This window comes from Macrotis lagotis, chromosome 8 (assembly GCF_037893015.1).
Source record: "Macrotis lagotis isolate mMagLag1 chromosome 8, bilby.v1.9.chrom.fasta, whole genome shotgun sequence".
NCBI lineage: Eukaryota > Metazoa > Chordata > Mammalia > Peramelemorphia > Peramelidae > Macrotis > Macrotis lagotis.
In genome coordinates, this window is record NC_133665.1 from 51,327,650 (window position 1) to 51,342,562 (window position 14,913).

Consider the following 14,913-nt stretch of genomic DNA (forward strand, 5'->3'; position numbering starts at 1 on the left):
ATGCCCAGGTATGTCTATTGTTCAGTCTAGGAGAAAGAAAAAGATATGGAGGTTCCATGGTCAATATTTGGCAATGCAACGTCAGAGCCAGCCAGGGGACTTTGGTTCTGACCCTAAAAGTTCAGGGGGTTCGGGAGGGCAGGGTCATTGAAGTGTCACCTCCTCTTCAGGAGCCTTCAGTTCCTGAAGGAGAGGCTATTGAGCCGGAACTGGGCAAACTGGTCCAGTGGCATTTCCAAGCAGGCAATCACCTTCTGGGATATAACCCCCTGCTTCATGGAGCCTGGAAGCACAGTGCTCCCCAAACCATTCTTGCCTGGTCAGCTGAGCCAACTAGTTCAGAGCCCCTCCCTGAACCCTGGAGTCCTACTCCCCCAGTTCCCTGAGACCAGAAGGCATGAGGCAGCTCCAAGTTCTGAGCCTCTTCTTCCTCCTCCTTCAGTTTGGTGAGTCTTCAGAAGCTAGAGCCCAGAGTTTGGGGCCAAGGATGGGGGGTGATAGAATGTGAAGGCAAGCTGGGGTCTGAAGGATAATACACCTGAAGTCTTATTTTCTTCACTTTTTCTTTCATATCATTCTCTTTCACTCTTTTTGTTCCCCGCCTTCTTTTTCTTTTCTCTAATTACATATTTCCTTGGTTTCTGTCTCATTCTCTCAATTTATCTCTGCACTTCTTTGAGTCTCTACCCCATATTCTATTTCTGTTGATCTCTGTGCCTCCTTACTTCCTCCTGACTAGTTTTCTATCTTCCTTTCCTATTCTCCCTCTTAGACTATCTCTACTATCCTCTCTCTACTATCTCTTTATTCTTCTCCCCACCTGTTGCTGCCCTGCCCCCAACTAGGACTCCATGGCAAGAAGTGGCTACAGGGAGGGTAGGAGAACCTAAAGACTCCCACAGTAGAGTTCTTTCCATGACCTTAGATAGTCCTAGAAGGTTTGGGTTCATTTCTTATGGATTTAGGGGTATCTCTGAGAATAGAGAACTCGATTTCTGGGTTGTGGAAAAAGGGGAAAAAAAACTAAAGAAAGTACCCTAGCAACGGAGACCCTTGCAGTCATACCCTGTGAAATTTGAAGTCTGAAGATAATAACTCACAAGGTTATAATAACACCTTATAGTTTACAAACTTGTGAAATATGTAGTTCGATACTGATTGCTACCATTTTAAAGATTTTACTTTAAAATGTAATTTAATTAAAACTTAATTTAATTTAAAATTATTACCCCATTTTAAAACTGAGGCTCAAAAAAATTTAAATAATTTGTCTATGGTCAAATAAGCTAGTAAGTATTAAAGCCAGAATTTCAAACTAAATCTCACTTTCTCTAAGTTCATTGTTTTTTCTTCCATACTATGCCAACTGACTCCACTATCCCTTAGCCAAGTCTTTCATGGCTAGAATAAGGATTTATGCTTTAGAAGACATAGGCCTGAGGGACAAGTGGCTTTGCCTCCATCAAGCATCACAAACTTAGAGAGGAGGTAGTGGTAAGATAGGGGAGGGAAAGATCACCATGACCTAGAGAAAAACACCCTTTCCCATCTCATTCCTGAGGTGAGGTATGAAAAGGACAATAGTAAGACCCAAGGAGCCCACAAAGAAGGGAGAAGCTCTCTGGTCTGGACTTCACCAACCAACATGCCAGTAAGGACTGAGTAGCACTGAGGAGGGAGTGAATGGAGGACAGACCTACTAGTCTCTGAATGATGAGGAAAAGGCTATATCTTTAAATCCTTTTCCTTCATTTGGAAAGAGAAAGGAAGAGGGGAGTCAAGAGAGAATTGAAGATTTGAAGAAGGGAATGAGTAAGAAGAGGATGTGGTTGATTAGGATGCTGGGAGATGGATATCAATAAAAAAGCTAGAGGCTGAATAGGAAGATCCAATTGAATAAAAGTTTGATGGCTGAAGGAGGATGGTAGAGAATGTAGTTTGGAAGGATAATAAGACTGAGTAAGAAGGTGAAAGAGCTGAATGAGGAGGTTAGAGAATGGAGACACATAGGAGGATTGGAGTAGAGTACTGAGGAGCAATATGGCAATGTAAAAAGGGGATCTGACATGAGATGACATGGGTTCAAATTCTTATTATTACTGTGACCTTAGATAAATCTCTTCATCTCACTAGACTTCAGTTTCTTCATCTGCAAAATGACCAGAAAGCCTTTATAGTCCCTTGCAGACCTGAAAATGCTTCCAAATCCTTTATAATCTATAGATTGTAAGGAAAGGGGAAGAGGATTAGGAATTTAGATATTGGGATTAAAGATTTCAGGTTAAACTCTGAGGATATTGTGGCCACAAAGAAAAGTGTAGGAGGAGGGTGGGGTGCCAGTCTTCTCCTCTGTTTCCAAATCTCAAGCTAATTAGGGTCAAATGGGGTTACCCTAATCAAACCAGCTCAGTGGGTGAGGGAAAAGATCCTTTGTAAGCTGAAAGACAGGAAGAGTAGTCAGGACTCCTAGGTTGGTGGGAGGTCATCTAACTCTAAAGAGACACTCCTTCCTTTCCTGATTTTGCCTTCCCTTTCCTTGGGTGCTCTTTGCCCTGAAAATCATACTGCATTCCATTGGTCAACACACCCTTCTCTGGAAGCAGCTGCATTTCCCTGTCCCTGTGTCACCTCCCTGGGATGGGCCTTGGCCATTTTAGGCTGCAGATCAGGGCTGGGGTTTGATTTCATCATCTTGTGACTGCTGGAAGGTGTGGGGTATACATGCTGTCTTGGTGACTTTAGGAAAGTCTTCTTTGGAAATTGTGCTGCTCTCTTTGTGCTATGTTGCTACTGGGACCCCAGAATCTTGTCCCCAGTCTCTCTTCCTCTTATACTATCCAGACCTTCCTCCTAACCCCTGGCTCTTTTTATTTGAATCTATTGTTACACTGATAATTCTTTCCTTTGAGATAAGTGACCATACACCTTTTACAATCATAATAATGACTGATAATTAGATGTGATTGCTCCTGATATTGGGTAATTACTATTATTAGCAATAAGGGCAAGGAATAGTGAAATTCACCTCTTAAAAACCAAAGGCCATTGAGTCTAAGGAAAGGCCTTAGGCTGAGAGACAAGAATTTAATGTTTAAAGCGCAGTTCCTTCTTCTTCCACTCTACCAAACAAAATCTCACATATACACAAGCTGACCTAGAGCAAGAACTCCTATTCCCTTTGCTCTTTCTCTCTCTCTCTCTCTCTCTCTCTCTCTCTCTCTCTCTCTCTCTCTCTCTCTTTCTCTCTCTCTCTCCTCTCTCTCTTCTCTCTCTCTCTTGCTCTCCTCTCTCTCTCTCTCTTCTCTCTCTCACTCTCCTCTCTCTCTCTCCTCTCTTTCTCTTCTCTCTCTCTCTTCTTCTTCTTCTTCTTCTAATTCTAATTCTTCTCCTTCTCTCTCTCTCTCTCTCTCTCTCTCTCCTTCTCTGAGCTTTTTCCATATCTGACTACATTGTAGATTTCCATTTATCTCATTTCTTTCCCTTAATATTGTCTCCCAACATAAAGACAAGCAACTAATTTCAAGCCAACAGTCATATGACAAAGTTATTGTCACCAAAGCCTTTTGCAAAAGAGCTGAGTGGATAAATTTCATATTTGTTGCCTTTTCTCCCTTTATCCTCTTTCTTGCAACTCTCCCAAATCTCCATGCTGTTCCCCAGTGTTCTCAAAGCACCTCAAATAGTACCTCATTCAATCTGACACCTCTCCCAAAGTCCTGTTTTGTTTTGGGGGTTTTATAGTTTTTACATGACAGTGGGGTTAAATGACTTGCCCAAGGTCACATAGCTAGGCAATTATTATGTGTCTAAGATTGGATTTGAACTCAGGTACTCCTGACTCCAGAGCCAGAACTCTATCCACTGAGAACCTAACTGCCCCTGGTCCTAGGCTTTATGATGACCTCTTCCACTACTCCTTTCTTCAGTTAAAGTTCCCAGTTTGTTAATAAGTCTATCTTAGCTAGAATCAGCCTATTAATCTAAATGAATGGACATTAATCTGTGAAAGTAATTAGATTTTATTAGAGGAATTTGCTAATCCAAATGAATTAGTATAATGTATATGGAAAGGCATTTTTCAGCATAGGATGCAAAGGCTCCGTGGAACCACTGCAAACTCAGGGCTAACACCATGACTGACTTCTAGTCATATGTCTACTCTTTTATATAACAGCAGAACTAGAACTCAGCATTTCTGGAAGGTTAATAATTCTTTCCTACAATTGAATACTCCATTTCTTACCCTCGCCTATCTTCCTATTTATTCCTTTTTATCATCTTCTTAATCCTATCTCTTCATCACTGTTCCCTTTCTACTTTGCCTCTTCTTTTTCTGTTCTCTGACCCATCCTCTATTATCTCCCTTCCATTCCCTAGTACCTCTATTTCCCTACTCTGAAGATGGAATGTGTATTTGGAGGCCCCTCAAAAAAGGTCCCGTGGCATATAGTGTATCCTAACTGTTCTGGCCCTACACATTGAATTAATGATCTAATTATACAAATGAGTTCCAATCAGGGACCTGTCAACTTCCTGTTAAAGCTGTTCATCAACCCCATCTGGTTGGTTTTATTTGAATGTCCAAATCTGAAGATCTAGGGTCTCTAGCAAGAAATCCACCCACTGGATACCAGGAACAGGGCTAAATCTAAGAGAAATGTTGAGGGCTGGGAAAAATTTCTGACCTTATAGCAGGAAGGGTCTTCCAAAAGTCATTTCAAACTCTGTTGTCTGTTAGGGAGGTCAGTCTTGGGGAAGAGGGGAGATTGGCAATAAATAACAGCTCATTCATCTATAGTGCTTTGGAGATTACTAAACCCTTTCTCACAACTTTGTGAAGTAAGGTAGTATAGAAAATTGTACCTCTATTTTACATAAGAGGAAACTGGGCCCAGAGAGATGAAATCACTTGCCATGTCCACACAGTTAGCCAAAGTAGAATTGTGACCTGAAAACAGGACTTTAGATTCCAATCCTAGGTTCTTTCTGGGTCAGCCTATTGTATCTCTCTTATCATTCAATCAAATATTAAATCAATATTTCTTGAACTCTTTTGTGTTGTATGCTTTAACTGTGCTATTTTTTTAGACAGGTCATAACACTTTATTAGCAAGTTATCAGAGTCCTGAGAGTCTCTTGAGGGTGGAGATGATAATATTGTATGGTTAAGGTGGGCCCTAGTGCCAGGAGAGAACCCTTTAAAGCATATAGACTCCAAACCTAGTTGTTGGGAAAAAGGAACGGATACATTACAACCAAGGATGAGAGAATTTTTCAGCCTGAGAATATGGGAGAAGTTCCAGTGGCAATGACCTTGTATCTTTATCTTACAGGAACAAAGGAGACAGAGTCAACAGGTGAGTGTCTGAGATCCTACCAGTGGAAATGGGAAAGGAATAGATAGTGTTCTAGAACCTCAGAGTATGGATTAAACAGGTAACTTTTCCAGACAGAAGAAGGTTTCTATATCATGGAAACTAGAAAATTGTAAATTTTTAGGAATTGTAATCACTGTCTTTGCATATTTTATTCATTAATAGTGTGATGAATTCAACTTGATATACTTTACCCCCATAGTACAGAAAAAGAGTCAGTGGTTAAAAGTTAGAAGGCAGATTTCTCATCAACACAAGGAGGAACTCAATAACAATTGGAGCTGTACAATATTGCAATGGGTTATGTTGGAAGATGATTTATACTCCAATAATGGAGCTATTTAAATGAAAGTGCCATAATAATTTCTCAAGATTATTGTCAAGGTGCCTGCTTCAGACTGATTTTGGACTAGGTGATATTACTACTCAAGGATTCTTTTTTCTATAGCTTTTATAATATGAGACAGATATGACTTCCCAAAGAGAAATAGGCATACAGGGGACATCCTGACAGGTAAAAATAGTCAAGAAGAGAACAGAGGGAATAGAGAAGTGTTTAATAAGGAGAAAAAATGAATCACAAGGCCAAAGAAAGGAATATAGAAAAGAGAAAAGCATATGAAATCAGTTCCAGCTCTAACCTACTATGACTATAAAATTAATCATTCATATTTACAATGGGAGGAATATGCTCTCCACAGGGCAGTAATAGCAACATCTACCTGTTGTTGTTTTTTTAATTCTCCTCTGCCTCCTAGTTTGTGGCCAGCCCCAGATGCTGAACCGAATGGTAGGAGGTCAGAATGCCCAAGAGGGAGAATGGCCCTGGCAAGTCAGTATTCAGAGGAATGGGACTCACTTCTGTGGTGGAAGCCTCATCATGGACCAATGGGTCTTGACAGCAGCTCATTGCTTCTCTAAGTAAGTTCACATGCCTCAGGCCAAACTGCCCCTACACTTTTGGATTTTCCCTCTCTCTGAGTTGCTCTTTTAATTTCAGCACCATGGACAGGCTTCAGCCAACTACATTCCTAACAGGTCCACTTTCCCCTCATCCTCTAGCACCACAGATACAATGCCTGCTTCACCAGACCTATCTTCTATTCAACACAGATAAATCACCAAGGTTCAGAGACTCAGGTAGAATAGATAAACAAGGACTGCTAGAGACTCGCTAAAACAAGGTTACAAATTAGTATCTACTTATTCCAAGCCCAGGGTTCTTTCCCCCTATACCATGCAAAGTATGATATCAGCTCACAATTCTTAAGTTCTTTATTATCACAAAGGACTGTTTCTCATAAAAACACTGTGTAGTGCTTCAATTATTATCTTTCCCGTTTTATAGTAGCAGAAACAAAAACCCAGAAAAGTAAAGTGACTTTGGCCCAAGCCTCCTGACAGTTTGGCAAAATTTTTTCCCCTACTAGACCAAATTTCCTCAGTTTAATACAGGTCAGATAGGCCCTGGACTACTGAGGTAATATAACCAGGGACACCCATTTGGTATGAGGTTTTTTTTTTTTTTTAGGTTTTTGCAAGGCAAATGGGGTTAAGTGGCTTGCCCAAGGCCACGCAGCTAGGTAATTAAGTGTCTGAGACCAGATTTGAACCCAGGTACCCCTGACTCCACCGGGGAGCCACCTAGCCACCTCTTGGTATGAGTTCTTAATGCATGTTTTGGGAATCTACCCCAGTGCATCATTGCTTTCCTTTCTTTACAATCAAATTTGATTTATCAAGTTTACCTGGGCAGAACTGACATAGTTATATACAATGCATTTGTTGGGGAGTTGAGAGGAAATCTAAATGACCAAGAAAAAAATCCTTTCACAAGGCTCCTTATAACCTTACAAGAGAGAATAATATACATGAAAATAACAATACACAGGATATGAGATAGACAAAAAGAGAAACAGGAACAAATGTTTTGGAGGTTCACAGAAAGAAATGATCACATATGCTTGAGAGAGGCATTATGGTTTAATGGTACGAACATTAAACCATGAATTAAGTCTTGGGTTTGAGTCTCAGTTCTACCACCAATGAATTTTGAAAGCTTGGGCAAATGATCTAAGTTCTCTGTACAACCAGATCCCTCCTCTAAAAAAATGAATTCTAAGAACTAGATGATTTCAATGATCCCCACCCCTGCCTCTTCCTTTCTCTCTCTATCTCTCAATCTCTCTCAATATGTGTATGTGTATGTATGTATACAGAAGTGAATCTAAAGCTTCAAGTTCAACTCCCTCATTTTTACCAAGGAGGAAACCAAGGTTGACTTGCCAAGGGTCACACTCTTAGGTAGAGCTGCATTCCTCTTTTCCCTAGATCTATTCTCAGCAAGGATGTTGAAATTAAATATTGATCTCTGTGTTCTTGCCTATTTACCTTCTTTCTGAGACTATTCCAGTCCCTCAGGTAGTTCCCTAAACCAGTTTCTATTGTTCCTTTCCTTCTAATCTCTGGATCTTCCTAAATCCTTTCACTGTTTGTTTCCTTCTCCTTCTGATGCTCTTTGCCACATCCTGAAGCCTTTAAATGAATATTTCCCCTTTAGTCTGTGGCTTCGTCTTTGCCTTCGAAGCTTCTCAGTACCACAGGCATCTCCCTAGGGCCAGCCCCACTCTATTTAGCCTTTTCTCCCTCCTTCATTCCCCTTTCAAAACCTACAGACACCTCTATCTGATTCTCACAAAAGGTTCTTAATGAAGGGTTATAGTTACCTTAATCTAGCTTCTTCATTTTACAGATAAGGAAAGACAGTCTTTAGCAAAAAAGGGAAAAAAGTTAACTCACATTTCTATAGTGATTGAAATATTACAAGAATTTTCCCCATTTCAGAGGAGAAAATTAAAGTCTGTAAAGATGAAGTGGTTTGTCTGTTCTATGTCAGTAAATATTAGGGTCTGAATTGGAAGCTAGCCTTTGTTTCTCTGAATGCACTGCACCACAAAAAAACATCTTGGGCTCCCTTCCACATTCTACCCTCTCAGGTTTTCGGGGTATTTGTACTATCTCCTGGATGCCCACTATATCTTTACATATACATGTGGTCCATAATCTGCCCCAGGAGATCACAATTATAGAAATTGGAGGGATTTCAGGATCCACCCTTGAAAAAAGAGAATAAAATTCAAGAATAAAAGTAAGGTAAATTGTGATGTAGTCCAAATGAGCACTGGAGGATGAGAAAGAATGGATTGCTAAGGTAGAAATAATGGGACCTTGAGGGGAAGTGATACTTTTATCTCAAGACTCATGACAGAGGCAGTGAAGGAAACCAGGTACAAGCTGACATGTACCAAAAATCAGAGAGATTTCAAAGGACTCAATGAAAGATTGAGTAGGACTCCAGGACCTAAAATTCTAGAAATTCCCTCCAGAAGGAATAGGAAACTTCACGTAATTTCAGAAACAATTCCAATGGAGAAGAAAAAAGATTTGTTGGGATTAATTCACATAGAATTAATTAATTTAGATTTTAAAGAGAAATGTACTGAAGTCAGAAGCAAAGGATAAAATAGATCAAATACAAAACTGGCACAATCCAATACGAATTTTGTCAGGGGATTAAATTTCAGAATGAATAATTAAAATTGAGATAATAGAAACAGGTTGAATTTATAAGTTATTTTGGAAACAAATAGGGAAATCCAAGAAGAGGTAGGTCCACTGTTTGAGTAAGGTGATGATAATGCATCTGTACTGGAAAGACTAGAATGAAACTGGCTAATGGGGCCATAATCTAAAGATAACAAAAAGTTAGTAAGAAAATTCGAGGAAAAAACTTTGAGTTTGTTATCAAGTCCCTATGGATCATATTCCAGGACTTTAAAGGATTAGCTAATGTGCCCTTTATGCCCCTCAGTGTTCTGAAAAGTGATTAAGAATAGGAGAAATGAGACAGTTAGGGGTGCAGTGGATAGAGCACCAGCCTTGGAATCACAAGGACCTGAGTTCAAATCCAGCCTCAGACACTTAATAAGTACCTAGCTGTGTGACCTTAGGCAAGTCACTGCCTTGTAAAAGAAAAAAAAAGAATGGGAGAAATATCGTAAGACTCCAGAAGGAAAATATTTATTTTCAAAAATGAGAGTGCATATTGCAATCAAACAATTCACCTTTGATTCCTGACAAAATTTTGGAATTCACTATTAAAGGGATTTTTAGTGAACAACTAGAAGAGAAAATAATGATCATAAAGTGTAGCAAGGCTTCATTAAAAACAAGTAATGCTAGATTAACCTAATTTTGTTTTTATTTTCTAGTTTGTTCCAGACGATATTGCTAGGCTGGTATGTCAGGGGTATACTATAGTTTCTCTAAAGTTCAGCAAAGAATTGAGCAAAGACTCTAATGCTATCACTGTGGATGAGGTAGAGAGACATCAGCTAGATGATAGTTGAATTAGGTGAATGTGAAACTAGTTTAATGTCTAACAGAAATCATTAATGGTTCAGTGTCACCTTGAAAGGAAATATCCACTGGTATAAGAGTAGGTGCTTAATCATTGCTTACTAATGGATTACCCTGTGCTGTTTGATATTTTTATTAATAACTTGTATGAAAGCATACCAAGATAGCTTGGTTATCCTATGTATAGATAATAGAAATTGTGAGAGAAAACTAGCATGTAGAATGACAGACTGGATACAAAAATGATCTCCACAAGCTAGGTGAATAGGAAGAATCTCGACAGAATTTAATAGACTCAGTATAAAGTCCTACACTTAAGTTTAAAAACAAAACAATTTCACAAGAATAGCATTATGAAAAACACAAAATAACCTGAAAAAATCTCAAGTGGCTTGCAAGTTCAATGTGAATTAAAAGTAGACCAAGGCAGACTATAAAGTAAATGCAATGTTAAGCTGTACTGAGAAAATGAATGTTTAGAATAATGAAGGTTAAAGTCACACCATCCCCTGCTTTGGTCAGACCACTCCCGGGGATTACGCTCTATTTTTGTTGTTGTTTTTGCAAGGCAGTAGGATTAAGTGACTTGCCCAAGGTCACACAGCTAGGTAATTAAGTGTCTGAGTTCGGATTTGAACTCAGATGCTCCTGACTCCAGGGCTAGTGCTCTATTCACTGCACCACCCAGGCTGCCCCTGATTATGAGCTTTTTAGGCATCCATCTTTAGGATGAATACTGATAATCTAGGAAAACACCTAGAGGACAGCCTAGTTAGTGAGGAGTCTCAAGAAGCATTTGAAGCACTGGAAATACTAATTGTGAAGATAAGAAAATTTGGAAGAATTTGCTAACTGTCATCAAGTATTTGAAGTATTGTCATGGGGAAAGTGAATTAATGTTCTGCTTTATTCCAGAGGGCAGAACTCTGGAGTAGAAAGTAGATCAATTAAGGCTTGATGAAACAACTTTCAAAACATTAGTTGCCAGAAAGTGCAGTAGATGTCTCAGAAGACATTGGGCTGTTCCTCAGTTAAAGTCTTTGGTTACAAGTGAATGTATTTTGGGAATCTTGCCTATGTTATTCAAGTCAGGTATAATTTGCGCTATGTTCCCTTTCAAGCCTAAATTTTGCAACCCTAGGACCCCTGTTTTAATTCTAGCCCTTCTCTAAGGATAATGTGTCAGGAAAAAAGGCTCATCCTAAACTCATAGAGGTTAGGTTCAAATCTCAGCTCTATTTACCTCTTATGCAGCCTAGAACAAGTTGCCTAATACCTTCTGAATTTGTTTTCCTATCTGCAAAATGAAAGGGGAATGGCCTAGATTGAGTATCTCCAGTTCTACCCGGAATGAATCTATGAAAAACTAAATTTGAAATTTGAACTTGGGTACAAATCCTGATTCTGTTATTATGTTTAACCTCAAGCAATTCACTTAATTTTTCTGGGTTTCTCTATAAAAATGACAGGATAGTTTAAAAGATCTCTAAGATCTGTTCTAGCTCAGACTTTGACTATCCTAGGTAGTCCCTCTACTGACCATCAGGATGAGCCTTCTTAGAACTTACTGCTGCTCTTGTTTTGTTTTTTCTCCTGTCAGTACCTCGGAAACTTTCCTGTACAGGGTTCTTCTAGGGGCCCGGCAGCTGGTGAATCCTGGGCCTCATGCCATGTATGCTCGAGTAAAGAGGGTGGAAAGCAATCCCAGTTATCAGGGCATGGCCTCCAGTGCTGATGTGGCCCTGGTCCAGCTGGAGGCTCCAGTGACCTTCACCGACCACATCCTGCCTGTGTGCATTCCTAACCCTGAGGTCAAGTTTGAGGCAGGGATGAACTGTTGGGTCACAGGCTGGGGCAGTCCCAGTGAACAAGGTAAACTGAGGGAAGTGGCAGATATTTAAAGAAACTAAGGATCCTAAGGAGATTTGGGACAGAAAGAGATTGGGGTATCTGCAGTCAAATACTTTGAAGCGGGGGGGGGGGGGGGGGGGGGATGGCCTAAAAAGCAACAAGAAATTAAAAAATGCTTTTCAAATTCTGACTTCTGTGTATACTTTAGCATTTCACTGGGAAAGAGGAGGTATAATTGTCAATGATCCATAAACTGAATGGCAGTGGGATTGCAAGTCTCATTAATAGCTTGAAGACAGGATTGTAGAGTCCTTAAATGACCAAAACACTATCTTAAAGGACAACTTTGATATTAATGTCCCTTCTCTTCCACTCCAAATTTTAAGTGAGATGAGGATTTAGAAAAGGAAGGCACTACAGGATGATGAGAGTGGGAAAAAACAGAAGAAATAAAGGTAGCTTATAATCAGAAGAGGTGAAGTGGTGTTCTTGTTCTGGGGACCAGGTGTGGGATATTATGGGGAAAGTTATCACTCAAATTGCAGTGGTCTCTCTCCCTCTAGATAACCTGCCCAGTCCCCAAATTCTACAAAAGTTGGCTGTGCCCATCATTGATAGACAGAAATGCAACTACCTCTATAACAAGGACTCAGAGAATGGACTACTACCCAAAACCATCCAAGATGACATGTTGTGTGCTGGTTATGCAGAGGGGAAGAAAGATGCATGCAAGGTATGTCCTTATGCTGGGGGTTTGCCCATGGGCCAGAAGCTGGTAAGAGAGAGCCTGGTAGGGTGTAAATTTAGACCTTCTGCTCCTAAAACTAACCAAGCCCTAAGTGCAGATTGAGTTAAATAAGGTGTTAAGGGAGAGGTTTGGGTCAGGAGTCGGGAAATCTTTGGTGGGAGACTTGGTTGGGAATATGAATTACTGTGTAACTTCATCCAAGTTATTTTTCTGATCCATTTACCTCTAAAATGGGGAGGTTGAAATACTAAGGTTGTAATCCTGGGTGACTAGAAAGATGGTAGTCTTTTGAAGAATTAGGGCAGTTTTGAGTAAGAGATTTGAGGGGGGAAAATGGGTTCTGGTTCGGAACACAATGAGCTCAGAATGTCTAACATATACAGATGAGGCTGATTTAGCTGTGTGTGCTAGCTATACAACCACTAAATAGTTCAAATGTGGTCTCAAACCCTGGCTAAGTCACTTAACTCTTCAAGCATTGTGAGGAATGGATAAATGAGATATTTCTATAAGTGCTCAGCACACTGACCATATGTTTATTCCCTTCCTTGTGAGGGATACCTAACCATGAGTTTTGCTTCTTGATACAGGGTGACTCTGGGGGACCCCTGGTCTGCCGCATTGGTCATTCTTGGCTCCAGGCTGGAGTGATCAGCTGGGGAGAAGGCTGTGCCCGCCGCAACCGCCCAGGAGTATACATCCGTGTTGCTTCTCACGATGCCTGGATCCACAAAATCATTCCAGAATTGCAGTTCAAATCTGGCTCCGATAGGAAGAGGGGGCCTCGGAGCCAAGAGAAAAACTCTGCCTCTGGTCTGGCTGCCCAGTTTCTGCTACTTGGTCTCACTGCTCTGCTCACCTTTTGAGCTGAACCAGACCCACCTGGGCCAGGGCAGAGGCCTGAGTATATCAATTCTGGCCACTTGATTGCCTGCCCATGGTGGACTTGTCCCTTTAGCTTATGGGAGTGTGAACTGGAAACTTCAGAGCCCACTCAAGCTAGTGAAAAGGATCCCATTGCTACTCTACTAGGAAGCTCCTCAAGGACAGGCTGGCACTGCAGGGAGTACCCAGGGTACCATCTTCTCTTCACAAGTCAATACTGTATATTTGTAAATATTACTTCTTTTCCTCATAACCCTATTTTTATTATATTTACCCATTAATAAAACCTATACTCTCCATTCCTGAACACCTCAGCTTGTAGGGGAGGCAATCAAGAGGGCCACAATGAACTATGGGAGAAAAGTCCTTTGTGATGCAGGATGATCTGGGTCTACAGGGGTGACCACAGAAGCAGCTTCACTAGGAAAGGATGAGGGAGTTATTTTAGAAACAGGATTGTACTTGGAGAATCTCAAGATCTGAATGTATTCAATCTCTACTATTGACTAGGGGTGTGACTGAGGGCAAAACATTTTATTCCAGGGCAGCTAGGTTGGCATAGTGGATAAAGCACTGGCTCTGGAGTCAGGAGTACCTGGGTTCAAATCTAGTCTCAGACACTTAATAATTACCTAGCTGTGTGGACTTGGGCAAGCCACTTAATCCCATTTGCCTTGCAAAAAAAAAATTATTCCTTTGTGCCTCAGTTTCATCATCTGTAACATGGGAATAGTCTCACAAGTCACTTGTGAGGAAAGTGCTTCATAAACTTTAAAGCACCATAAAAATGTGAATTATTTTTATTTTTATTACTATTAGTTGGGAGAGGACCTCTAGACTCTGATCAAAAGAGGAAACTAGAGAATAGTGTCTGAGTTAGGAGCCCTGAAACAAGACACTTGGTTTCTGAGGGGGATTGTCTAATAGCACCCCAGCAACATCACATGCCCCAAATATAAGGGTGATGTGATTCAGTGGCAAGCCAAGTCATCAACATCGGACACCTGGGAATTCCCCTCCAGGGAGGGAGGAACCAGGAAGAGCCCTAGGTGGAGGCGGAAACTGGAGAGGGTAGAGGCCTCCAGCAAACAAAAGGCTTGGGACTGGAACCTACTAGGATCTGGACCATAAGGGTCTTTCCAACACCCAAATAATCTGGCAGTGAACTTTTGGTCATGAGGCTTTCAGGGAATGCAAAGTTGCTCCAATGGGGACTCTGTGAGGGGAGGTGGGAGTGTAGAACTGAAACAACTCTAATGAATGACCCTCTGACCCAATGCCTAGCTTTCCTGGGATTTCCCCAGAAGACAAAAGCACATGGCTTGGGCCTTTTGGCACTTGCAGGAAGGAAAGGAAAAAGCAAGCTGTTTCTTTACCATTCCATCTTGAAAAGTCTAGAATCTTCCTCTTTGGAAATTCTGCCTAGCCATTTCACAACTTCTGATACATGAAGGGTTGCCATGAGAAGGCATCAGATTGGTACTGCTTGGACCTGGAGAGTAGGATCAATTATGGGGGGGAGGTACATGGTTAATAATTAGGGCCCTTCTCACAACAGAATAGGCTACTTCATGGAACAGTCACCTCAGGAATCCAGGTTTACTGACTCCCAAGTTTATGCCTTTGACGTTATCT

The 14,913-nt window shown here is 40.8% G+C and overlaps 1 protein-coding gene across 1 annotated transcript; it reads left to right on the top strand.

Moving 5' to 3' along the window:
- The first annotated feature begins 296 nt into the window (after positions 1 to 296).
- On the top strand, positions 297 to 13,577 carry LOC141495534 (serine protease 27-like). Its single transcript, XM_074196958.1, has 6 exons — positions 297 to 446; positions 5,334 to 5,357; positions 6,134 to 6,296; positions 11,395 to 11,666; positions 12,209 to 12,378; positions 12,984 to 13,577. The coding sequence occupies exons 1-6, from the start codon at positions 398 to 400 to the stop codon at positions 13,257 to 13,259; spliced, it is 954 nt and encodes a 317-aa protein (XP_074053059.1). The 5' UTR covers positions 297 to 397; the 3' UTR covers positions 13,260 to 13,577.
- The last annotated feature ends 1,336 nt before the right edge of the window (positions 13,578 to 14,913 follow it).